Here is a 26,793-nt window from a genome sequence, read left to right as displayed (position 1 = left end):
TCAATTATGGGCAGGGATTGCAGGGGTACCTTATGTCGAGCTCCTGGATGCCGCATTCGCTGGCATACATCACAGGTGCGGCAATAATGGGCTACCGACTGCGAGACGCCCTGCCAGTAAAAACTTTGGGTGAGTCTCTTTTCAGTCCTTTTTCTCCCTTGATGCCCAGCCAAGGGGATATCATGGACTAGTTGAAGAAGCTGTGCCCTGTACTTCTGAGGGACAATGAGTTGCCTGGTCGTTGCGTCAGGGTTGCCCTGGTCACTGCCCTTTGTTACACGATAATACAGTCCGTTTTCTCGAGTGAAGCCATCCCCATTATCTCCCATGTGCCCAGTTTCTGCCTTTCGCCTAAGGGCTGCTAAGGTAGTGTCACCCTCTACAGATACAGTGAGGCTGTAGACTTACAATGTAATAAGAAAAACACTGTGAAAATAACTGAAATAGAAAAATAGGAATATACAAAAAATGACATCCACATAGCATATCACACCATCACAAGGGGACAATGGAAGATTGCTGCGGTGGAGCTTGTCCTTACAACCCTACAACGTCACCATCCAATACAAGTGGGGAAGCCAACACCAGAACGCAGATGGACTGTCTCGACAAGAAGAACCATAGACTCCCCAGGCCCACCTACCCCTGCCACTGTACAAGGAACTATAAATAATTGAGAAATGTGGACTAAAGTGAGCAGGCCAGAGGTCTGTGTAGACCTCATGGCGTGCTCCCTTATTATGAGGGGCGAGAGGTTGTGATGGTGTGATATGCTATGTGGATATCATTTTGTGAATATTTCTATTTCACTGATTTTCACTATACAGCCCACATAACAGAGCTATACTGTACTGTACTAACACCACTATACAGCCCACATAACAGTGCTATACTGTACTGTACTAACACCACTATACAGCCCACATAACAGTGCTATACTGTACTGTACTAACACCACTATACAGCCCACATAACAGTGCTATACTGTACTGTACTAACACCACTATACAGCCCACATAACAGAGCTATACTGTACTGTACTAACACCACTATACAGCCCACATAACAGCACTATACTGTACTGTACTAACACCACTATACAGCCCACATAACAGAGCTATACTGTACTGTACTAACACCACTATACAGCCCACATAACAGAGCTATACTGTACTGTACCAACACCACTATACAGCCCACATAACAGAGCTATACTGTACTGTACTAACACCACTATACAGCCCACATAACAGAGCTATACTGTACTGTACTAACACCACTATACAGCCCACATAACAGTGCTATACTGTACTGTACTAACACCACTATACAGCTCACATAACAGCACTATACTGTACTGTACTAACACCACTATACAGCCCACATAACAGAGCTATACTGTACTGTACTGACACCACTATACAGCCCACATAACAGAGCTATACTGTACTGTACTAACACCACTATACAGCCTACATAACAGAGCTATACTGTACTGTACTAACACCACTATACAGCCCACATAACAGTGCTATACTGTACTGTACTAACACCACTATACAGCCCACATAACAGTGCTATACTGTACTGTACTAACACCACTATACAGCCCACATAACAGAGCTATACTGTACTGTACTGACACCACTATACAGCCCACATAACAGAGCTATACTGTACTGTACTAACACCACTATACAGCCCACATAACAGAGCTATACTGTACTGTACTAACACCACTATACAGCCCACATAACAGTGCTATACTGTACTGTACTAACACCACTATACAGCCCACATAACAGTGCTATACTGTACTGTACTAACACCACTATACAGCCCACATAACAGTGCTATACTGTACTGTACTAACACCACTATACAGCCCACATAACAGAGCTATACTGTACTGTACTAACACCACTATACAGCCCACATAACAGAGCTATACTGTACTGTACTAACACCACTATACAGCCCACATAACAGTGCTATACTGTACTGTACTAACACCACTATACAGCCCACATAACAGAGCTATACTGTACTGTACTAACACCACTATACAGCCCACATAACAGCGCTATACTGTACTGTACTAACACCACTATACAGCCCACATAACAGTGCTATACTGTACTGTACTAACACCACTATACAGCCCACATAACAGTGCTATACTGTACTGTACTAACACCACTATACAGCCCACATAACAGCGCTATACTGTACTGTACTAACACCACTATACAGCCCACATAACAGAGCTATACTGTACTGTACTAACACCACTATACAGCCCACATAACAGAGCTATACTGTACTGTACTAACACCACTATACAGCCCACATAACAGAGCTATACTGTACTGTACTAACAACACTATACAGCCCACATAACAGAGCTATACTGCACTGTACTAACACCACTATACAGCCCACATAACAGAGCTATACTGTACTGTACTAACAACACTATACAGCCCACATAACAGAGCTATACTGCACTGTACTAACAACACTATACAGCCCACATAAAAGAGTTATACTGTACTGTACTAACACCACTATACAGCCCACATAACAGCGCTATACTGTACTGTACTAACACCACTATACAGCCCACATAACAGAGCTATACTGTACTAACACCACTATACATCCCACATAACAGAGCTATACTGTACTGTACTAACACCACTATACAGCCCACATAACAGTGCTATACTGTACTGTACTAACACCACTATACAGCCCACATAACAGTGCTATACTGTACTGTACTAACACCACTATACAGCCCACATAACAGCGCTATACTGTACTGTACTAACACCACTATACAGCTCACATAACAGCGCTATACTGTACTGTACTAACACCACTATACAGCCCACATAACAGTGCTATACTGTACTGTACTAACACCACTATACAGCCCACATAACAGTGCTATACTGTACTGTACTAACACCACTATACAGCCCACATAACAGCGCTATACTGTACTGTACTAACACCACTATACAGCCCACATAACAGTGCTATACTGTACTGTACTAACACCACTATACAGCCCACATAACAGAGCTATACTGTACTGTACTAACACCACTATACAGCCCACATAACAGTGCTATACTGTACTGTAGTAACACCACTATACAGCCCACATAACAGAGCTATACTGTACTGTACTAACACCACTATACAGCCCACATAACAGAGCTATACTGTACTGTACTAACACCACTATACAGCCCACATAACAGCGCTATACTGTACTGTACTAACACCACTATACAGCCCACATAACAGCGCTATACTGTACTGTACTAACACCACTATACAGCCCACATAACAGTGCTATACTGTACTGTACTAACACCACTATACAGCCCACATAACAGAGCTATACTGTACTGTACTAACACCACTATACAGCCCACATAACAGTGCTATACTGTACTGTACTAACACCACTATACAGCCCACATAACAGCGCTATACTGTACTAACACAACTATACAGCCCACATAACAGAGCTATACTGTACTGTACTAACACCACTATACAGCCCACATAACAGAGCTATACTGTACTGTACTAACACCACTATACAGCCCACATAACAGTGCTATACTGTACAGTACTAACACCACTATACAGCCCACATAACAGAGCTATACTGTACTGCACTAACACCACTATGCAGCCCACAAAACAGTGCTATACTGTACTGTACTAACACCACTATACAGCCCACATAACAGCGCTATACTGTACTGTACTAACACCACTATACAGCCCACATAACAGAGCTATACTGTACTGTACTAACACCACTATACAGCCCACATAACAGCGCTATACTGTACTGTACTAACACCACTATACAGCCCACATAACAGAGCTATACTGTACTGTACTAACACCACTATACAGCCCACATAACAGTGCTATACTGTACTGTACTAACACCACTATACAGCCCACATAACAGTGCTATACTGTACTGTACTAATACCACTATACAGCCCACATAACAGAGCTTTACTGTACTGTACTAACACCACTATACAGCCCACATAACAGAGCTATACTGTACTGTACTAACACCACTATACAGCCCACATAACAGTGCTATACTGTACTGTACTAACACCACTATACAGCCCACATAACAGAGCTATACTGTACTGTACTAACACCACTATACAGCCCACATAACAGTGCTATACTGTACTGCACTAACACCACTATACAGCCCACATAACAGAGCTATACTGTACTGTACTAACACCACTATACAGCCCACATAACAGCGCTATACTGTACTGTACTAACACCACTATACAGCCCACATAACAGCGCTATACTGTACTGTACTAACACCACTATACAGCCCACATAACAGTGCTATACTGTACTGTACTAACACCACTATACAGCCCACATAACAGAGCTATACTGTACTGTACTAACACCACTATACAGCCCACATAACAGAGCTATACTGTACTGTACTAACACCACTATACAGCCCACATAACAGAGCTATACTGTACTGTACTAACACCACTATACAGCCCACATAACAGTGCTATACTGTACTGTACTAACACCACTATACAGCCCACATAACAGAGCTATACTGTACTAACACCACTATACAGCCCACATAACAGCGCTATACTGTACTGTACTAACACCACTATACAGCCCACATAACAGAGCTATACTGTACTGTACTAACACCACTATACAGCCCACATAACAGAGCTATACTGTACTGTACTAACACCACTATACAGCCCACATAACAGCGCTATACTGTACTGTACTAACACCACTATACAGCCCACATAACAGAGCTATACTGTACTGTACTAACACCACTATACAGCCCACATAACAGTGCTATACTGTACTGTACTAACACCACTATACAGCCCACATAACAGCGCTATACTGTACTGTACTAACACCACTATACAGCCCACATAACAGCGATATACTGTACTGTACTAACACCACTATACAGCCCACATAACAGCGCTATACTGTACTGTACTAACACCACTATACAGCCCACATAACAGTGCTATACTGTACTGTACTAACATCACTATACAGCCCACATAACAGAGCTATACTGTACTAACACCACTATACAGCCCACATAACAGAGCTATACTGTACTGTACTAACACCACTATACAGCCCACATAACAGAGCTATACTGTACTGTACTAACACCACTATACAGCCCACATAACAGCGCTATACTGTACTGTACTAACACCACTATACAGCCCACATAACAGAGCTATACTGTACTGTACTAACACCACTATACAGCCCACATAACAGCGCTATACTGTACTGTACTAACACCACTATACAGCCCACATAACAGCGCTATACTGTACTGTACTAACACCACTATACAGCCCACATAACAGCGATATACTGTACTGTACTAACACCACTATACAGCCCACATAACAGTGCTATACTGTACTGTACTAACACCACTATACAGCCCACATAACAGAGCTATACTGTACTAACACCACTATACAGCCCACATAACAGAGCTATACTGTACTGTACTAACACCACTATACAGTCCACATAACAGAGCTATACTGCACTGTACTAACACCACTATACAGCCCACATAACAGTGCTATACTGTACTGTACTAACACCACTATACAGCCCACATAACAGAGCTATACTGTACTGTACTAACACCACTATACAGCCCACATAACAGAGCTATACTGTACTGTACTAACACCACTATACAGCCCACATAACAGCACTATACTGTACTGTACTAACACCACTATACAGCCCACATAACAGAGCTATACTGTACTGTACTAACACCACTATACAGCCCACATAACAGAGCTATACTGTACTGTACTAACACCACTATACAGCCCACATAACAGCACTATACTGTACTGTACTAACACCACTATACAGCCCACATAACAGTGCTATACTGTACTGTACTAACACCACTATACAGCCCACATAACAGAGCTATACTGTACTGTACTAACACCACTATACAGCCCACATAACAGTGCTATACTGTACTGTACTAACACCACTATACAGCCTACATAACAGAGCTATACTGTACTGTACTAACACCACTATACAGCCCACATAACAGTGCTATACTGTACTGTACTAACACCACTATACAGCCCACATAACAGCACTATACTGTACTGTACTAACACCACTATACAGCCCACATAACAGCGCTATACTGTACTGTACTAACACCACTATACAGCCCACATAACAGCGCTATACTGTACTGTACTAACACCACTATACAGCCCACATAACAGTGCTATACTGTACTGTACTAACACCACTATACAGCCCACATAACAGTGCTATACTGTACTGTACTAACACCACTATACAGCCCACATAACAGAGCTATACTGTACTGTACTAACACCACTACACAGCCCACATAACAGAGCTATACTGAGGTAATAACTGCAGACAGCGCCCCCTGCGGTCAGCACAGCCTCATTCCTACCTGTTGTTGCTGCTGACTGCAGATCTCTCAGGTGAGGCTCCTGCACACTGTTCCTGATGCGCTACGGGAAGCGGCGAGGGACACACTCAGTCTCAGATTTCCGCTTTTCCGTTCTTAATGCCACAGAGCCCCGGTCACACACAGCCGCACCAACTGCACAGAATGTGCGGAAACTTTGCTTCCTCACGATGTAATAGGCTGCCCTTACTAATCATGGCCGGTACGCCCGGGACCCGGCTGCACTGTACTACAGGAAGCATTAAGGGTCAAACTTGATAATTCTTCAGTGGTTCGCTGCTGTATTGTCACACCTCCCGGCGTCACCAGTAATGAGAAACACAGACGACACTTACTGGTGCTACAAACTGAAGACTGTGAGAGCGCTCCCTGCCCACAGCCAACATGGCCGCCAGCTTGTTCTGTCTCCTAGGAGACATGACGCCTTGAGACAGCGCCGGAGACTGACAGACGGCGCAGGAGGATGACGTCATCTTGACTTTGCGCGGTTTCCGCGGGTGGCTCCTTGTTTTGAACCGCATGTTCCGCTTCTTGAATCAGATTTTTTAAGTTCATAGCTGAATTCATTAACATATAGGTGTAAAGTCTGTGGAGAATGCCGAGTGCAGCTCCGGGGGCCCCGGCAGCCAGCGCCGCCATGCAGGAAGCCCTGGAGGGAGCCGGGAGAGTCATAGAGCGGTTACTGCAGGAGGAGAGAGCCCACCCAGACCTGTCCGACCTCCTGAATGTCCCGGCACACAGTAAGTAACGGGCAGAGGGGTGAGAGAAAGAGGGGGCTAGAGATGGGAGCAGTACTGGGACAGACCTGAGATGGGGGGTCACAGGGGAGAGACCTGAGATGGGGGGGTCACAGGGGAGAGACCTGAGATGGGGGGGGTCACAGGGGAGAGGCCTGAGATGGGGGGGGGGTCACGGGGGAGAGACCTGAGATGGGGGGGGGGGTCACGGGGGAGAGACCTGAGATGGGGGGGGGGGGGTCACGGCGGAGAGACCTGAGATGGGGGGGGGGGGTCACGGGGGAGAGACCTGAGATGGGGGGGGGGGGTCACGGGGGAGAGACCTGAGATGGGGGGGGGGTCACGGGGGAGAGACCTGAGATGGGGGGGGGGTCACGGGGGAGAGACCTGAGATGGGGGGGGGGTCACGGGGGAGAGACCTGAGATGGGGGGGGGGTCACGGGGGAGAGACCTGAGATGGGGGGGGGGTCACGGGGGAGAGACCTGAGATGGGGGGGGGGTCACGGGGGAGAGACCTGAGATGGGGGGGGGGGTCACGGGGGAGAGACCTGAGATGGGGGGGGGGGGTCACGGGGGAGAGACCTGAGATGGGGGGGGGGGTCACGGGGGAGAGACCTGAGATGGGGGGGGGGGTCACGGGGGAGAGACCTGAGATGGGGGGGGGGGTCACGGGGGAGAGACCTGAGATGGGGGGGGGGGTCACGGGGGAGAGACCTGAGATGGGGGGGGGGGTCACGGGGGAGAGACCTGAGATGGGGGGGGGGGTCACGGGGGAGAGACCTGAGATGGGGGGGGGGGTCACGGGGGAGAGACCTGAGATGGGGGGGGGGGTCACGGGGGAGAGACCTGAGATGGGGGGGGGGGTCACGGGGGAGAGACCTGAGATGGGGGGGGGGGTCACGGGGGAGAGACCTGAGATGGGGGGGGGGGGTCACGGGGGAGAGACCTGAGATGGGGGGGGGGGTCACGGGGGAGAGACCTGAGATGGGGGGGGGGTCACGGGGGAGAGACCTGAGATGGGGGGGGGGGTCACGGGGGAGAGACCTGAGATGGGGGGGGGGGGTCACGGGGGAGAGACCTGAGATGGGGGGGGGGGTCACGGGGGAGAGACCTGAGATGGGGGGGGGGTCACGGGGGAGAGACCTGAGATGGGGGGGGCACGGCACGGGGGACAGACCAGAGATGGGGGGGCACGGCACGGGGGAGAGACTGGAGGTTTGGGGGGGGGGGGACACAGAGGAGAGTCCACCCTGGCGGCGAGACTGGAGATGCTGAGGAACACTGGGGAGGGGGGAGAGAGACCATAGATTGGGGTGGTGTCAGATGGAAGACGACTTGAAGGGAAATCAGAGATTCGGTGGGCCTAATGGAGAGACCAGAGATGGGGAAGCACAGAAGAGAGGCCAGCGATATGGGGGTGACGACTCAGTAGGGGAGACTGGTGAGGAGAGAGACAGCTATAGAAGAATGGTGACCGGAGAGGAGTTGATTTTGTATTTTTGCTACTTTCTGTGATTATGAGCTTTGTCTCCGCTGACTGTTTCCGCTGATCATCTTCATCCGTCCAGATATTTACTTTTCTTTTTCTCCTACTACAGATTGTCCTACAGTGTCAGGAATGACGGAGATGGATTACCCCCTGCAGGGCCCGAGCCTGTTGAGCATCCCCAGCCTTCCGGAGCTGAGTGCCATCCGCAGAGTGCCGCTCCCCCCGGAGCTGGTAGAACAGTTTGGACGTATCCTTGTATATACTGTATACCTCTATTGCGCAGCAAAGATCCCAATGTGGCAAAATGTAAAGTTTTAAATGAGTATTGGCAGGGTCTCCTGTAATGGGGCACTTCCGCCGTGTCTCCACCGTTACCGTCCAGCTACGAGCAGATAGGGTGGGCTATCAGGGTGGATTTGATTTAAATCTAACTGATTTAAATCACGATTTAAATCACTAGTCAGTAAGGCTTGATTTAAATCAGTGATTTAAATCAAAGTTTCTACCTAAACTAGTTCTTGCTACTTTAACATGCAAGTAGATGAAGATTTTTAGAATCACTTTTTATATTACTTTTTTCTCCCCAGTTTAATGGGTTAATCATTCATATTTGGACACCACTGTTCTGTTGTACTTAGGAAGGAGAAAAATAATCCTGACCTTAATAACAATTTAAATAGATTTATTCAACTGAAACAATAACAACATTACAGCATAAGTTATTTGCTTACACAAACATCCATGTTTGTTAACTAATTTGGCTAAACAAAATATATATATATTTTAAGAAACAGACTGTCAGCCCAGCCGACACATGAAAAACTTAAATACTACTGTCCCTGCTGTCCTCTGTAGCTCACTTGCCGTCATCTTCATCATCATCTTCTTCTTTGTTCCTATTCATAATCTGGAAAAGAAAAACAAGCTTTCCTGCTTTATTGGGTCCCAACCAATTTCTCAATTTAGAATGAATGAGTCCAAAGGAAGAGAATATTCTTTCAATGCCTGCAGAAGAAGCTACTGCTGTTAAAAGTGAAATCATTACTTGAACAGTCTCTAAATCCAAGCGCTTAAGTGACTTCCACCAGTTTACTGGTGTGACCTTCCTTAAAATATCTTCAGCAAACATATATTTCTTGAATGGTTCCCCCTTAGCTCTGAAGTTTATTATAGTTGGCATTAAAGATGGATGATTGCTGGATAATGTCATAGCTAACTCCTCTTCCTCAGCACTTAGCATATTGACAATATTTGCCAAAAAATGAGCTGGAGTCAGTGCTTGTCCCATTCGTTTGTTTACTGCTTGTAATTTAATTCTGTCCATGTGTAGTTCTGTTTTTAAGTGTTCACTCAGTTCCTTCCAAATTTCAACAGCATCCGCAATAAAACAGCTATTTTTCTGTATTTTGTTTAAAGCTTGAGAGATGGGTTTCAGGAAGCTCAGCATATGTTCAACATTTCTCTCAAGCCCAATGTTGAGGATTTTGGCCGTGACAGTGCCATCTATTTTATCTCGATTTTCTTCACAAAGTGTCATCAGAATAGGCCAGTTTTTGATATACTGCTCAAAACAGTCCACCACAGAGTTCCATCTAACATCTTGTGGGAGCGTTAGCTTGGTTCCACCCATCCATTTCAGAGCTGCTGCAGCAAAATGATTATTACGGAAGTATTTAGCAATTTCAACAACATTAGCCTTTATTTCTGGAACACTTAAGTCTTTGGCTAAGAGGTGCAGCAAATGAGCACTGCAACCATATGTTATTAGCAGCTTTGTATTCCCTCCCTGCTCTTCTAAATCTCTTCTCATCTTGGATACGTTTGCAGCATTGTCAGTGACCAAACTGCGCACTAGACATTTGAATTTTTGTTCACATGTCGTTATAGCTTTTACTGCCACTTCTTGTAAGTATTCTGCTGTGTGTGCATTTCCTGACGTATCAGTTGTTTGTGCAAGGAAGACTTTACCTTCTTCTGTTGTTATACAAGCACATACAATAGGATCATTGTGGACATTACTCCACCTATCAATACTTAGGTTAACAATTTTACCCTCCAGAGCTGCTGCACATTGCTCCATTTCTCTGTCATACACTTGATCCAGCAGTTTCCCTGCAACATCAGCTCTGCTGGGTGGACTGTATCCTGGTCTCAGTGACTGAACCATATTAATGAAATGTGGGTTCTCAGTCAGACGGAAAGAAGAGTTCGTTGCATAAATAAACTGGGGAATTTTTTCATCAATCAACTCTTTTTCTAATCTGCTAGTTCTTATCACAAACCTATCTATGGTGGTTCCAGGAGGTAAAGGTTTTTTCTTCCTTTTGGGTGATGGTGATATGTGGCTGTGGGTGTCTGATGATGCTGCTGCTGCTAATGAAGCACTATCCTGGATGGATAACTCTGAAACTGTAGAACAGGATGATGGTGATCTTGGAGGTGGATAGTTTCCAGAATCCATGAATTCCCCTAAACAAAAAAAGTCAATGCTGTTATTTTATTGTTTATACAATTTCTGCTTATTGTACACAACACATCATTGCCCCTGCCCCAAAAGGAATATTTGTTTTTCTTCATAACTGTACCAAATGACAGTAACATGCAGTAATAATAAGAAATATAATTTTTCTCACACATGACAGTTCAGTCTTTAGAAATAGGATTCAATAAAAATGTTTACCAACCTGAAGATCCTGCCTGTTCAGAAGTGTTTCTTTGGTCATCTTCATCACCGCACTTCTCATGATGTTGCCTCATTCGCGCCACCAGGCCTTGCATCTCTTTGTTGCATCGTTTGCATTTTGCACGCATGCCTGCCTTACCGATAGGCGAAGGACCTTCATTAAAATATTCCCAAACTGGGTCTCTTTTACGGCCTGCTGCCATTATAAGGAAAGAATGTAATAAACCTCAGATCGTACACACAAACAGATCCAGACTTGTCTGTCTGTGGCTATGCTGCAGTATTGTGCTCAAAGTTTCACTTTCATTTTCTTGTCTGCTTGCCCTTCCTCCTCCTCACACTTAGATTCACATTCTTCTTGTGTTGTGCAGATCTATTCCACTCCAAACAATCAGAAACATATTGTCTAACTTCTTGGACTTGGCACTGAAAGGGGTTGATTCTGTATTCATAGGTTTGTAGAACAATAGGATTAAGGTCTTTTTCTCAACTCTGTTCATGTTGTAACATTTTTGCCATGAAGAAGAGGCTGGGACCTCTGCGGAGTCAAATTCAGTTTTGAGAACTGCGTAAGTAAAGCGAGCGTCTGTGATAATATAGGAGAGAAACTGCCCACTAATCCTACAGAAACCTCTGGAAGAGCATGGCATTGTGAATGTTACACATATACAGCCTTTATTCTACTGAGATAAACAACTCAGCTTTATCTCATGATGGAAGAACCTTTGGATGGTAAAATATTTTCCTCAATAAGCAGTTTATTGAAAAAATCCGATTTAAATCAAAAAAATCCGATTTTTTTTTTTTTTTTTTTTTTTTTTTAAAAACATTGATTTTTATCCACCCTGTGGGCTATGCAGCGGACCTTCTGCCTGACAACTGTAGTCTTTCCAACACTGTGTGATTGCTCCTTACATCAGAGCTGAAGGGATGCAGTGCAATTGCATGATGGGTGTATTCCCCGAAATCAGCCGGGCATGGCTAACTATTGACAGCGATATATTCATGTGGAATTACGAGGAGGGGTACGTATAGAGGGGGAGAAGTGACGGGTGAACACCAGAGAAGCATCACATAGGCGAGAGAACACCCCGTGGCTGTTGGAGCATGCTGAGGGTTGTAGTGTTACAGCAGTTTACACGGATATTGAAGCTGATTCAGTTGTTTCTCTTTTTTGTCTTGGTATAAAACACATAAAAGCCTGATTATTTTCTTTTTTTTTTATATTAGAGGCGATGTTGCTTATTTTGATGGACTCAGCGAGACGATTCTTTCTGTTGGCCTTGTAAAGCCGAAGGAAGGTGAGCGAGGAACGGGCAGCTCTTGTGTCCAGGAGGATATCCGTAGACTACACGTCGAGCAGCTATCACTTTGGCCTCTCTTTCTGTGTTTTCCAGGTATTTTCCAGCCTCACATTCGCTATCTGCTGGTTCTCGCGACTCCTGTGGACGTCGTTATTCTAGGAGTCAGCTTCTCCAATTTGCAAACAGGTCAGTGTACAATGGGCAAATATCACATTATTTTTTGTGACTAACTTTTCAAGTTATCTGCTCTTCATAGAATGTGGGTTAACTTACTGATCACTGTTGGTCCCAGCAGTCACCCCCAACAAAAACAGGGCTTTGGAACCATGAGAATGGTGCACAGCGCCCCTGTCCTGAATGGATCAGAGCTGTGCCGTCTCCGTTTTATTCATTGTCTGTGGGATGGAAAGAAATAGCTGAGCGCTGTACGAGGCAGTGTCTTAGACAATGAATGGATCACAGGCCAAGCGCACGTACCTCCGCTCCATTCAGCACCAGACTGCAGAACCCCATTCTCAGGATCGCTGGTCTGACCCCAGCGAATTAGCACGTTATCTCTTATCCTGTGGATCACTTGACAAAATGTCATCATAGCGTTCAATGCTAAATGAGCCCTGTTAGCCATATTTACATTTACGATTTTGTTTGATACTAGGAAACCCCAATGACAGCCTGTCCGCAGGGATGCAACTCCTTCCAGACCCGCTCTACTCCATCTCCACAGATAACACCTATCTGATCAGCATAACGTCCACCAGCAACGGGCGCATCTTCCTATCTGGGAAAGATGGCTGCTTGTATGAAATAGCGTACCAAGTAAGGTTTCTCTTTTCTCTTTTTTTTTTTTTTTTTTTTTTTTTTTTTTTTTTAAAGGGAGTCCGCAAATAGTGCAGATGACGGGTTTGGATCTTCTACGTGACACTGTATGCAGCAGTTAGGTGCACGGCTTGTATGCTCCACTGCTTTGAATACTTTGCTAGGAGAGTGTATGGTGGGAGGGAGGATTTGCAACTCTGGGTCATTCATTTGCACTTGTAAAAATATGGTGCATGGCTGAGACAGTTCCCGTCACTGCACAGCCTATTCACATCATACAGGACAAGGTCATTATCCATTAGGATGTGAAAGGGTTGAGATTGTGATCCTGAGATGAACGCAGCCTAACATCATTCAATTTTCCCTGCTAGCAGAGATGTAGCAGAGGGAATTGAGCGCTGACAATATTTTTTTTGCACTCTGCCGACTCGTTTACTGGTCACTGAAACCACAGCAAGAATAAAGAGTGACAGAGATCGCTTGCGACACTCCATCGGTTCCCTGCAGTGCAAGACCACCCAGGTTTGCCTGAGATAAAAGCCTAGTAGGCGATGCGGTCAGTTAAGGCCCCGTCACACTAAGCGATCTCGCTAGTGAGATCGCTGATTTTGTGACATATCAGCGATCTCGCCAGCGAGATCGCTGTGTGTGACTGGGATCAGCGACCGGCCCACCTGCCGGTTATAGCTGATCGTGCTCGAGCGGCCTGGGCCGTTTTTCGATCGCTGGTCTCCCGCTGCCCAGCACGCATCACTGTGTGTGACAGCGAGAGACCAGCTATCAGCGACGCTGGTTGCTAATGTAAACGCCGGGTATCCAGGAGCCGCGCGGCTCCTGGATACCCGACGTTTACATTAGAAACCAGCGTCGCTGGTCCTGATCGCTGGGGCTGTCTAACGATGTCCAGCGATCCCATCATGTCGAATCGTTGGTGGGATCGCTGGGACATCGTTTAGTGTGACGGGGCCTTTAGTGTTATAGTAATAGGCTGGACAGTGCACTGTACTACATGTGTGGTTCAGAGAATTACCAGTGAGATCATGTGCTCTAGTCTCCCTGTGAGACCAACAAATGTTGAAAAAAAATAAAATCCTGTGAAGTGTTGAATAAAAGCACAATTTTTCATATTAAAAAGCTAAAAAACACATCTTAAAGGGAATCTGTCACCTTTTTAGCCCCTATTGGCTGCCGGCATAGACATCAGGGGCTTATCTACAGCATTCTGTAATGCATTCTGTAATGCTGTAGATAAGCCCCCGATGTAACCTGAAAGAGAAGGAAAACACGTTATATTATACTCACCGGGGTGGGCGGTCCGGTGGGTGTCGCCGTCCCGTCCGGCGCCTCCCTTCTTCATACGATGACGTCCTCTTCTTCCCTTCCTGTCGTGGTTTCGGCGCATTTGCTCTGCCCTGTTGAGGGCAGAGCAGAATTCTGCAGTGCGCAGGCGCCAGACTTCTCCCGACGCCTGCGCACTGCAGGACTCTGCTCTGCCCTCAACAGGGCAGAGCAGTGCGCCGGAGCCATTACAGGACGGGAGAAGAGGACGTCATTGTATGAAGAAGGGAAGCGCCGGATGGGACGTCGACACCCATCGGACCGGACCGCCCACCCCGGTGAGTATAATATAACGTGTTTTCCTTCTCTTTCAGGTTACATCGGGGGCTTATCTACAGCATTACAGAATGCATTACAGAATGCTGTAGATAAGCCTCCGATGTCTATGCCGGCAGCTAATAGGGGCTAAAAAGGTGACAGATTCCCTTTAAAAATAACATCTGGTATCACTGCATCCTCAATTACCAATACAAGTGTCGTTTTTTTTTCTATTGAATTTGGTACTCTCATTATCATATCTTATCCGTTGGATAGGGGATAATTTCCCAACCGCTGGGATCCCCACTGATCCCAAGAACAAGTCAGGTGTAAAAGAAGTGGTGTTCGATTGCAGGCACTGCGGCTTCATTAATTTTTACGTCAGTTCCGTATATTAGCCGAGCGCCGCGCTGTATCTCCAGCGATCACATTAAAGGGGTTGTCCGGGCTTTTCACATAATCTCAGTACATATCTGGGCTGCAGAATGGTGACAATAAGTAATTTACTTTCTGTCACTAGTTTGCACGGTTTTGTATATATTCTTAACAGAACATCCAAGGCGGGGTGTTCCGGCATTGAAATGAGAACTGGTCGTTTCCTCCTACGCTACTAAAAACACGCCCTCTGTAGCAACAACCCCACCCTCCATAGCTACAGGCCCTCCCCGTCCACGTGAAGAAGTCCTCCTCACACAGTAACAAATCCTCCCCGCCGCTCCATTCCGCCCCTTCCCCCCGGCTCTATTCCACCCCCCCCCCTCCCCGCCACTCCATTCCCCCCCACCATGCCGGTCCGTCTCACCCGGTCTTCACATTGCCGGTGAAAGTGCAGCAGGGAAGGAGCGGGTCATGTGACAGGCAGGCTTAAGTGACGTGCACAGAGCCTGTCACATGACCAGGCGCTTCCCTGCTGCACTTTCACCGGCAATGTGAAGACCGGGTGAGACGGACCGGCATGGTGGGGGGGAATGGAGCGGCAGGGAGGTGGGGGGAATAGCGCCGGGGGGAAGGGGGCAGAATGGAGCGGCGGGGAGGGGGAAGAATGGAGCGGCGGGGAGGGGGCGGAATGGAGCGGCGGGGAGGATTTGTTACTGTGTGAGGAGGACTTCTTCATGTGGACGGGGAGGGCCTGTAGCTATGGAGGGTGGGGTTGTTGCTACAGGCGTCATGTTTTTATACAAACACCAAGAAGAACCAGTGTAAAAAGTCCAGTATAAATGTAAAAATCACAGTCTTTATTATAAACAAATGAGGCACAATACAGCTAAAAAGTGACACTATAAAAAGGCAATGTATAGTGGGCCACAAGTATAGGGATGGTATAACAGTGCAACAATACATAGATATTGTGAACACCAATAGTGAAAAGGCAAGAGTACTATATAGGAGGCCATCAAAATCAAGGGAAAAATCCCTGGCTAACCATTCAAGGATAAAATTATTGCCTAGACATAAGTGGAAGGTCACATACCTATAGAAGAGTGTGGCACAATAAACACAGCCGTGCCCAGGCGTCATGTTTTTAGTAGCGTAGGAGGAAACGACCAGTTGTCATTTCAATGCCATAACACCCCCCCCCCCTTGGACGTTCTGTTAAGAATATCTACAAAACCGTGCAAACTAGTGACAGAAAGTAAATGACTTATTGTCACAATTCTGCAGCCCAGATATGTACTGAGATTATGTGAAAAGCCCGGCCAACCCCTTTAAGGATGAATGGAGCAGCAATGTGCACAGTCGAACACTGCTCCTTACACATGGCACGGTCGGACCCCTAGCGATCGGGAAGTTATACACTTATCCTACCGACTGGTGATAACTTCCAAATTTGAGAATACCTTTATAATGTCTATAGCCATCTCAAATATTTGCATTTTCTCTGACGAAGAAGCGGCAAGCTTTTCTAGAAGTTGTAGATGAATATGGCACTCGACAACTTCTTTAGATCAAAGTTGTTCTTCTTTAGGCTGAAGCTGGATGGTTCAATCCGAGGTGCAGGAAAATCAACCACTCGAAGAGCACACTGTCCTTCCTCGTCCCATCAGTGCTTCAGTTCTCCTTTTCAGAGGATGGTAAGTCCAGATCTAAGTTTTACATGAATTCCTCCACTTTCTCGTGGCTCTCTGACAACAGCAGGTGTTCATCATCCTGTGCAATCTCGGGTAGTCACAGAGATCCTCCAGGCCGCTCCCTGTCTCCTGTAAATGACATACGGCTGTCACAATATTGCTATTTATCTCTCTAATATTGAAGACCTTTTTCCATCACCTTGGTAAATGTTTTTCTGCCATTACAAGAGTTGTTTGTAGACAAAATGATTAAATTATGTTTTCTTTGCCTGCAGACCCAATCGTTCAGATCGCTGTGGACAATTCGAGGAACATCCTCTACACCCGTTCAGAGAAAGGCGTCCTACAGGTAACCTACACCGATGGTCTCTCAGCGGTCTGTAAGTATAAAGGGCACAAAACTTAATGGCGATTTGTATTTGTAGGTATATGACTTGGGGTACGATGGTAACGGGATGAGCAGAGTGGCCTCGGTGTCTCAGAACTCCATAGTCTCGGCTGCTGGGAATATTGCCAGGTAAAGAGCACCTCGTCCAGAACCGGGGGCCGCTGTTATCAGGGAGGACGTCAACTGTCTCCATAGTAAAAAATTCAGTGTTTAAACCTTACCTTCCCCCCCCCCCCTCTTTAACCCCTTACTGCCATTGGACGAGATAGTACATCCAATGGCAGTACCTCCATTTTGATGTGGGCTCCGGCGGTGAGCCCGCCTCAAAGCTGGGACATGTCAGCTGTTTTGAACAGCTGACGTGCCCACAATAGGCGCAAGTGGAGTCGCAATCCACCCACGCCTTTTAACTAGATAAATGCCGCTGTCAAACTGACAGCGGCATTTAACGCGTGCTTCCGGCCATCGGGCCGGAAATACGCTCACCGCTCACCTCTTGAGACCTCTATGGTTGTTGATGCTGGATTGCTATGAGTGCCACCCTGTGGAAGGGGCTCATAGCAATGCAGTAATCCTGCTACATAGAGGCGATCTGAGCATCACCTCTATGTAGCAGAGCCGATCAGGCTATGGCAGCTTCTAGCCTCCCATGGAGGCTATTGAAGCATGCCAAAAGTGCAAGAAAAATAGTTTTAAAAATATAAAAGAAATTATAAAAGTTTAAATCACCCCCCTTTCGTCCCATTCAAAATAAAGCAATAAAAAAAAAATCAAACCTATATATATTTGGTATCGCCGCGTTCAGAATCGCCCAATCTAGCAATAAAAAAAGGATTAACCTGGTCGCTAAACGATGTAGCGGGAAAAAAAAATCAAAACCCCAGAATTACGTTTTTTTGGTTAATGCGACATTGCATTAAAATGCAATAACAGGCGATCAAAATATCGTATGTGCACAAATGTGGTATCATTAAAAATGTCAGCCCGGCGTGCAAAAAATAAGCCCTCACCCAACCAGAGATCACGAAAATTGGAGACGCTACGTGTCTTGGAAAATGGCGGCTTTTTTTTTTTTTTTTAGCAAACTTTGGAATTTTTTTTTCCATTTTGACAGAAAAGTAAAAAAGTTATGGCTCTGGGAAGAAGGGGAATGAAAAACGAAAACGCAAAACCGAAAAAAGCTCTTATCATGAAGGGGTTAATAACAAGGGTTGTATTTTGCAGAAAGAGTTGTAGTTTTGTATGTCATTATTCACTTCACCAGATAATGTCATTGTATAAGGGGTAAAAAATGCCAATGATAGAAAAGGCTGTTGGAAGGGTGAAAGAAAGTGAAACGCGTCAGCATCCATCATCTGTAATGTATGATATGTATTGTGAGCCTCGATTAGAGGAATGGTCCATGCAAGGGATGGATCAGAATCCTCCTAGGAGTAAACATCTGCCAGAATTAAAGCTGGAAGAAAGCCAGCTGCACTAGGGGGCTTCTCCAAGCCGTGGGGTCTCTCCCAGAAGGTGAACTCCAGCCAGTGGTTAGAGAAGAGCCGAAATGCTCCATACCGAGAGGTCACTGTTGGTAGATATGACTCGCTGTTTTTTGTGGGAAACGCCATAATGATCTCTCACTGCTTGATGGCTGGCTTGCTCAGGTGGTGCTCAGAGCACTGGTGCGATGTGCCATATAGAGCGGTTAAAGGGGCTGACTCAGTCAGAACGTGGTGAGGGCACTGTTGAGATGTGCCATATGGAGAGGTCGAAGGGGCTGATTTGCTCTGGTGGTGGTCAGAGCACTGGTGAGATGTGCTGTATGGCGAGGTCGGAGGGGCTGACTCGCTCAGGAGGTGGTTAGAACACTGCTGAGATGTGCCATATGGCGTGATTGGAGTTGTTGACTTGCTCAGGAGGTGGTCAGCACTGGTGAGATGTGCTGTATGGAGAGGTCGGAGGGGCTGACTTGCTCAGGAGGTGGTCAGAGCACTGATGAGATGTGCTGTATGGAGCGGTCAGAGGGGCTGACTTGCTCAGGAGGTGGTCAGAGCACTGATGAGATGTGCTGTATGGAGCGGTCAGAGGGGCTGACTTGTTCAGGATGTGGTCAGAGTACTGGTGTGATGTGCTGTATGGAGCGGTCAGAGGGGCTGACTTGTTCAAGAGGTGGTCAGAGCACTGGTGTGATGTGCTGTATGGAGCGGTCAGAGGGGCTGACTTGTTCAGGAGGTGGTCAGAGTACTGATGAGATGTGCTGTATGGAGCGGTCAGAGGGGCTGATTTGTTCAGGAGGTGGTCAGAGCACTGGTGTGATGTGCTGTATGGAGAGGTCAGAGGGGCTGACTTGTTCAGGAGGTGGTCGGAGCGCTGGTGTGATGTGCTGTATGGAGAGGTCAGAGGGGCTGACTTGTTCAGGAGGTGGTCGGAGCGCTGGTGTGATGTGCTGTATAGAGAGGTCGGAGGGGCTGACTTGTTCAGGATGTGGTCAGAGCACTGGTGTGATGTGCTGTATGGAGAGGTCAGAGGGGCTGACTTGTTCAGGAGGTGGTCGGAGCGCTGGTGTGATGTGCTGTATGGAGCGGTCAGAGGGGCTGACTTGTTCAGGAGGTGGTCAGAGCGCTGGTGTGATGTGCTGTATGGAGAGGTCAGAGGGGCTGACTTGTTCAGGATGTGGTCGGAGCACTGGTGAGAAGTGCTGTATAGAGAGGTCAGAGGGGCTGACTTGTTCAGGATGTGGTCGGAGCACTGGTGTGATGTGCTGTATGGAGCGGTCAGAGGGGCTGACTTGTTCAGGAGGTGGTCAGAGCACTGGTGAGATGTGCTGTATAGAGAGGTCAGAGGGGCTGACTTGTTCAGGAGGTGGTCAGAGCACTGGTGAGATGTGCTGTATAGAGAGGTCAGAGGGGCTGACTTGTTCAGGAGGTGGTCAGAGCACTGGTGTGATGTGCTGTATGGAGCGGTCAGAGGGGCTGACTTGTTCAAGAGGTGGTCAGAGCATTGGTGTGATGTGCTGTATGGAGCGGTCAGAGGGGCTGACTTGTTCAGGAGGTGGTCAGAGTACTGGTGAGATGTGCTGTATAGAGAGGTCAGAGGGGCTGACTTGTTCAGGAGGTGGTCAGAGCATTGGTGTGATGTGCTGTATAGAGAGGTCAGAGGGGCTGACTTGTTCAGGAGGTGGTCGGAGCACTGGTGAGATGTGCTGTATAGAGAGGTCAGAGGGGCTGACTTGTTCAGGAGGTGGTCAGAGCACTGGTGAGATGTGCTGTATAGAGAGGTCAGAGGGGCTGACTTGTTCAGGAGGTGGTCAGAGCACTGGTGTGATGTGCTGTATGGAGCGGTCAGAGGGGCTGACTTGTTCAAGAGGTGGTCAGAGCACTGGTGTGATGTGCTGTATGGAGCGGTCAGAGGGGCTGACTTGTTCAGGAGGTGGTCAGAGTACTGGTGAGATGTGCTGTATAGAGAGGTCAGAGGGGCTGACTTGTTCAGGAGGTGGTCAGAGCATTGGTGTGATGTGCTGTATAGAGAGGTCAGAGGGGCTGACTTGTTCAGGAGGTGGTCGGAGCATTGGTGTGATGTGCTGTATGGAGAGGTCAGAGGGGCTGACTTGTTCAGGAGGTGATCAGAGCGCTGGTGTGATGTGCTGTATGGAGAGGTCAGAGGGGCTGACTTGTTCAGGAGGTGGTCAGAGCACTGGTGAGAAGTGCTGTATGGAGCGGTCAGAGGGGCTGGCTTGTTCAGGATGTGGTCGGAGCACTGGTGTGATGTGCTGTATGGAGCGGTCAGAGGGGCTGACTTGTTCAGGAGGTGGTCAGAGCACTGGTGAGAAGTGCTGTATGGAGCGGTCAGAGGGGCTGGCTTGTTCAGGATGTGGTCGGAGCACTGGTGTGATGTGCTGTATGGAGCGGTCAGAGGGGCTGACTTGTTCAGGAGGTGGTCAGAGCACTGGTGAGATGTGCTGTATAGAGAGGTCAGAGGGGCTGACTTGTTCAGAAGGTGGTCAGAGCACTGGTGTGATGTGCTGTATGGAGCGGTCAGAGGGGCTGACTTGTTCAGGAGGTGGTCAGAGTACTGGTGAGATGTGCTGTATAGAGAGGTCAGAGGGGATGACTTGTTCAGGAGGTGGTCAGAGCATTGGTGTGATGTGCTGTATAGAGAGGTCAGAGGGGCTGACTTGTTCAGGATGTGGTCAGAGCATTGGTGTGATGTGCTGTATGGAGCGGTCAGAGGGGCTGACTTGTTCAGGAGGTGATCAGAGCGCTGGTGTGATGTGCTGTATGGAGAGGTCAGAGGGGCTGACTTGTTCAGGAGGTGGTCAGAGCACTGGTGAGAAGTGCTGTATAGAGAGGTCAGAGGGGCTGGCTTGTTCAGGATGTGGTCGGAGCACTGGTGTGATGTGCTGTATGGAGAGGTCAGAGGGGCTGACTTGTTCAGGAGGTGGTCAGAGCACTGGTGAGATGTGCTGTATGGAGCGGTCAGAGGGGCTGACTTGTTCAGGAGGTGGTCAGAGCACTGGTGAGATGTGCTGTATAGAGAGGTCAGAGGGGCTGACTTGTTCAGGAGGTGGTCAGAGCGCTGGTGTGATGTGCTGTATGGAGAGGTCAGAGGGGCTGACTTGTTCAGGAGGTGGTCAGAGCACTGGTGAGATGTGCTGTATGGAGCGGTCAGAGGGGCTGACTTGTTCAGGAGGTGGTCAGAGCACTGGTGAGATGTGCTGTATAGAGAGGTCAGAGGGGCTGACTTGTTCAGGAGGTGGTCAGAGCACTGGTGAGATGTGCTGTATGGAGCGGTCAGAGGGGCTGACTTGTTCAGGATGTGGTCAGAGCACTGGTGAGATGTGCTGTATAGAGAGGTCAGAGGGGCTGACTTGTTCAGGAGGTGGTCAGAGCACTGGTGAGATGTGCTGTATGGAGCGGTCAGAGGGGCTGACTTGTTCAGGAGGTGGTCAGAGCATTGGTGTGATGTGCTGTATGGAGCGGTCAGAGGGGCTGACTTGTTCAGGAGGTGGTCAGAGCACTGGTGTGATGTGCTGTATGGAGCGGTCAGAGGGGCTGACTTGTTCAAGAGGTGGTCAGAGTACTGGTGTGATGTGCTGTATGGAGCGGTCAGAGGGGCTGACTTGTTCAGGAGGTGGTCAGAGTACTGGTGAGATGTGCTGTATGGAGCGGTCAGAGGGGCTGGCTTGTTCAGGAGGTGGTCAGAGTACTGGTGTGATGTGCTGTATGGAGCGGTCAGAGGGGCTGACTTGTTCAAGAGGTGGTCAGAGCACTGGTGTGATGTGCTGTATAGAGAGGTCAGAGGGGCTGACTTGTTCAGGAGGTGGTCAGAGCATTGGTGTGATGTGCTGTATGGAGCGGTCAGAGGGGCTGACTTGCTCAGGAGGTGGTCGGAGCATTGGTGTGATGTGCTGAATGGAGCGGTCAGAGGGGCTGACTTGCTCAGGAGGTGGTCGGAGCACTGGTGTGATGTGCTGTGTGGAGCGGTCAGAGGGGCTGACTAGCTCAGGAGGTGGTCGGAGCACTGGTGTGATGTGCTGTGTGGAGCGGTCAGAGGGGCTGACTAGCTCAGGAGGTGGTGGGAGCGCTGGTGTGATGTGCTGTGTGGAGCGGTCAGAGGGGCTGATTTGCTCAGGAGGTGGTCGGAGCACTGGTGTGATGTGCTGTATGGAGAGGTCAGAGGGGCTGACTTGCTCAGGAGGTGGTCAGCACTGGTGAGTTGTGCTGTATGGAGCGGTCAGAGGGGCTGATTTGCTCAGGAGGTGGTCAGAGCACTGGTGAGATGTGCTGTATGGAGCGGTCAGAGGGGCTGACTTGCTCAGGAGGTGGTCGGAGCATTGGTGTGATGTGCTGAATGGAGCGGTCAGAGGGGCTGACTTGCTCAGGAGGTGGTCAGAGCACTGGTGTGATGTGCTGTGTGGAGCGGTCAGAGGGGCTGACTAGCTCAGGAGGTGGTCGGAGCGCTGGTGTGATGTGCTGTGTGGAGCGGTCAGAGGGGCTGATTTGCTCAGGAGGTGGTCGGAGCACTGGTGAGTTGTGCTGTATGGAGCGGTCAGAGGGGCTGATTTGCTCAGGAGGTGGTCAGAGCGCTGGTGAGATGTGCTGTGTGGAGCGGTCAGGGGCTGACTTGTTCAGGAAGTGGTCAGAATGGTGTCTGATTTTTGCCATTTCCCCATGCGGCATTCGCCCAGCTGTGAGGTCTCTGCACTGTGCACCACGGAAGGACAGACAGGATGGGGGGGTACAGGCCTGCAGAAAGGGTGAGTGCATGATGTCGGTGGAAAGTAGGTCGTCGCACAAAGACAGCGAGGAATGCTGCGCATCTTGGAGTCTGAGCAATGTATCCAGGAGGCAAGTTATACTCGCCTTTCCTGAAGACGCTTGGTCCAGTGGTCTTGCATCCAGTCTTTGCTCTGTGCACTCTTTAGGAGGCGGTCAGGCAAAAGACAAAAGGAAAGGGCTGACTGCGTCAAGTTAATATGGTCCTGCCTTCCAGACGATAGAGGGTGCACCCTGACCCCTGGCCGACTGTTCTCTCCATCTTACGTCGGGATTACACAGAGGACATTCCCATTGGTTTCCCTAATGTAAAGGAGAAAAGTGAAAAATATCAGTACAAAGGTGGAAACAGATCCGGGCCTCAGATCTGTGTGTGCCTCCTCGTGACACTAAGGTTTCTGTAGGGGACGGACCGACTTCTGTAATCCCTTGTGTTGACCTCCTGGTGGCAGCAGAGTACACCCATGGTTCCTGTGTTCTACAACGAAGCAACCAAGAAAAATGAAATGTCTGACATTATTTTTCATGTTTTATTAATGCAGTGTTCAGTATGCGGTAAGAATTTCATAAAACGTATGTTTGTTTAAACAACATTTGCATACATCGCCGTTTTATGGTCCTTTACTTGCATATTCCATTGCAGCTACTTGAGGCTGATGTGTAGCCACAGTCTAGTTGCCACCTGCAGTCCTGCACATCGGCACTGCTGCACACACATCGTCCGTCTGGATCCTGATTTTTTTCCTTTTTCCTTAATAGAACAATAGATCGCTCAGTATTCAAACCCATCGTCCAGATCGCTGTGATTGAGAGATCCGAATCTGTGAACTGTCACCTGCTAGCTATTACCCATGCCGGTGAGTGTTACAGTTGGCATCACGTCAGATACTCACTTTTATTTTTTAACTATATGATGTGAATATCTTTCTCTTGACCGCCCAATGTCTTGGCATCGCTGCATTAAAACTCATGGAATGAGCGGATCAGGTGTCTGCTCTGGCTGTCTGAGAGAGTCGGGGACCAAAACCAAAATGCAAAGCAGTTTGTCACCGCTGCTTTGCACCTCCGACACTTCTATTAGTCTGAGCAACTACATGGTCCATGTCTCTGTGTCTTATATTGTATATAAAGGGGCCATGTAATGCTGGATACTCCTGACTGCTTCTTTAGTAACTTGGCAGAACCACCATAAAACGTTCTGCGTGATCATTCACAAAAATGTACTGCGATACATAGGTCAGAGTGCAGGAGAAGGAAGCATGTCTACATAGGTCAGAGTACAGGAGAAGAAAGCATGTCTACATGGGTCACAAAGCAGGAAAAGGTAGCCCTCTACATAGGTCACAGGGCAGGAAAAGGAAGCACGTCTACATAGGTCACAGGCAGGAGAAGGAAGCACCTCAACATAGGTCACAGGGCAAGAGAAGGAAGCACCTCTACATAAGTCACAGGCAGGAGAAGGAAGCGCCTCAACAGAAGTCACAGGGCAGGAGAAGGAAGCGCCTCTCCATAGGTCACAGGGCAAGAGAAGGAAGCACCTCTACATAGGTCAGAGGGCAGGAGAAGGAAGCACCTCTACATAGGTCACAGGGCAGGAGAAGGAAGCACCTCTACATAGGTCACAGGGCAAGAGAAGGAAGCACCTCTACATAGGTCACAGGCAGGAGAAGGTAGCACCTCAACAGAAGTCACAGGGCAGGAGAAGGAAGCACCTCTACATAGGTCAGAGGGCAGGAGAAGGAAGCACCTCTACATAGGTCACAGGCAGGAGAAGGTAGCACCTCAACAGAAGTCACAGGGCAGGAGAAGGAAGCACCTCTCCATAGGTCACAGGGCAAGAGAAGGAAGCACCTCTACATAGGTCAGAGGGCAGGAGAAGGAAGCACCTCTACATAGGTCAGAGGGCAGGAGAAGGAAGCACCTCTACATAGGTCACAGGGCAAGAGAAGGAAGCACCTCTACATAGGTCACAGGCAGGAGAAGGTAGCACCTCAACAGAAGTCACAGGGCAGGAGAAGGAAGCACCTCTCCATAGGTCACAGGGCAAGAGAAGGAAGCACCTCTACATAGGTCAGAGGGCAGGAGAAGGAAGCACCTCTACATAGGTCACAGGGCAAGAGAAGGAAGCACCTCTACATAGGTCACAGGACAAGAGAAGGAAGCACCTCTACATAGGTCACAGGCAGGAGAAGGTAGCACCTCAACAGAAGTCGCAGGGCAGGAGAAGGAAGCACCTCTCCATAGGTCACAGGGCAAGAGAAGGAAGCACCTCTACATAGGTCAGAGGGCAGGAGAAGGAAGCACCTCTACATAGGTCAGAGGGCAGGAGAAGGAAGCACCTCTACATAGGTCACAGCGCAGGAGAAGGAAGCACCTCTACATAGGTCACAGAGGCGCAAAAGGAAGCATATCTAGAAAGGTCACAGCAAAAGAAGGAAGCACATTTAGAAAGGTCACAGGGCAAGAGAAGGAACCACTTCTACATAGGTCACAGGGTAGGAGAAGGAAGCACATCATTCATCCTCACTGACTTTCACTGCATCTGCTGAAAGCTCAGTTTCCTCTTCTCCAGCCTTGTGCTCTTAAGGGCCTGTCACACTAATCGATATCGCTAGCAATATCGCTATAACTTGTGACGTTATAGCGATATTGCTAGCGATATCGCTGTGTCTGATACTTACCTACGACCGCTCCTCCGCTGGTTATCGCTGATCGCGCGAGAACGTCCTGGACCGCTTCTCGTCGTCAGCTTCCTGCGGCGCTTCCTGTGGAGAGACGAGCGTGGAGCCGGGCAGGAGGACGCAGGATCGCCTAGTGTGACAGGTAAGTAGCGACCCCCGACCCCAGCGATGT

The 26,793-nt window shown here is 48.1% G+C and overlaps 2 protein-coding genes across 4 annotated transcripts in view; one reads left to right on the top strand and one right to left on the bottom strand.

Moving 5' to 3' along the window:
• The window catches only part of WDR70 (WD repeat domain 70), a 319,614-nt gene extending 312,617 nt beyond the window's left edge, over nt 1-6,997 (bottom strand). The window contains exon 1 of one of the 2 annotated variants that reach the window (XM_073543960.1): nt 6,934-6,997. The gene's annotated coding sequence lies outside the window, so the exon portion shown is untranslated. Of the gene's footprint in view, nt 1-6,580; nt 6,890-6,933 lie in introns of those variants that run through there. The other variant, XM_073543959.1, reaches the window with a different exon arrangement.
• Nucleotides 6,998-7,055: 58 nt separating this feature from the next.
• Nucleotides 7,056-26,793, top strand: part of NUP155 (nucleoporin 155) — a 63,940-nt gene continuing 44,202 nt past the window's right edge. For both annotated transcript variants that reach the window (XM_073543958.1, XM_073543957.1), the window contains exons 1-10: nt 7,056-7,338; nt 8,934-9,071; nt 12,436-12,532; nt 12,738-12,808; nt 12,905-12,997; nt 13,467-13,627; nt 17,190-17,295; nt 17,568-17,641; nt 17,718-17,809; nt 24,700-24,797. In XM_073543958.1, the coding sequence (XP_073400059.1) occupies nt 7,194-7,338; nt 8,934-9,071; nt 12,436-12,532; nt 12,738-12,808; nt 12,905-12,997; nt 13,467-13,627; nt 17,190-17,295; nt 17,568-17,641; nt 17,718-17,809; nt 24,700-24,797 (1,075 nt within the window). In that variant the 5' untranslated portion in view covers nt 7,056-7,193. The remainder of the gene's footprint in view (nt 7,339-8,933; nt 9,072-12,435; nt 12,533-12,737; nt 12,809-12,904; nt 12,998-13,466; nt 13,628-17,189; nt 17,296-17,567; nt 17,642-17,717; nt 17,810-24,699; nt 24,798-26,793) is intronic.

The sequence above is a fragment of the Dendrobates tinctorius genome, unplaced genomic scaffold (genome assembly GCF_039654945.1).
Source record: "Dendrobates tinctorius isolate UK_male_01 unplaced genomic scaffold, ASM3965494v1 ptg000135l, whole genome shotgun sequence".
NCBI lineage: Eukaryota > Metazoa > Chordata > Amphibia > Anura > Dendrobatidae > Dendrobates > Dendrobates tinctorius.
Note: the sequence above shows the minus strand (reverse complement) of the source record. Positions and strands in the feature narration are given on the sequence as shown.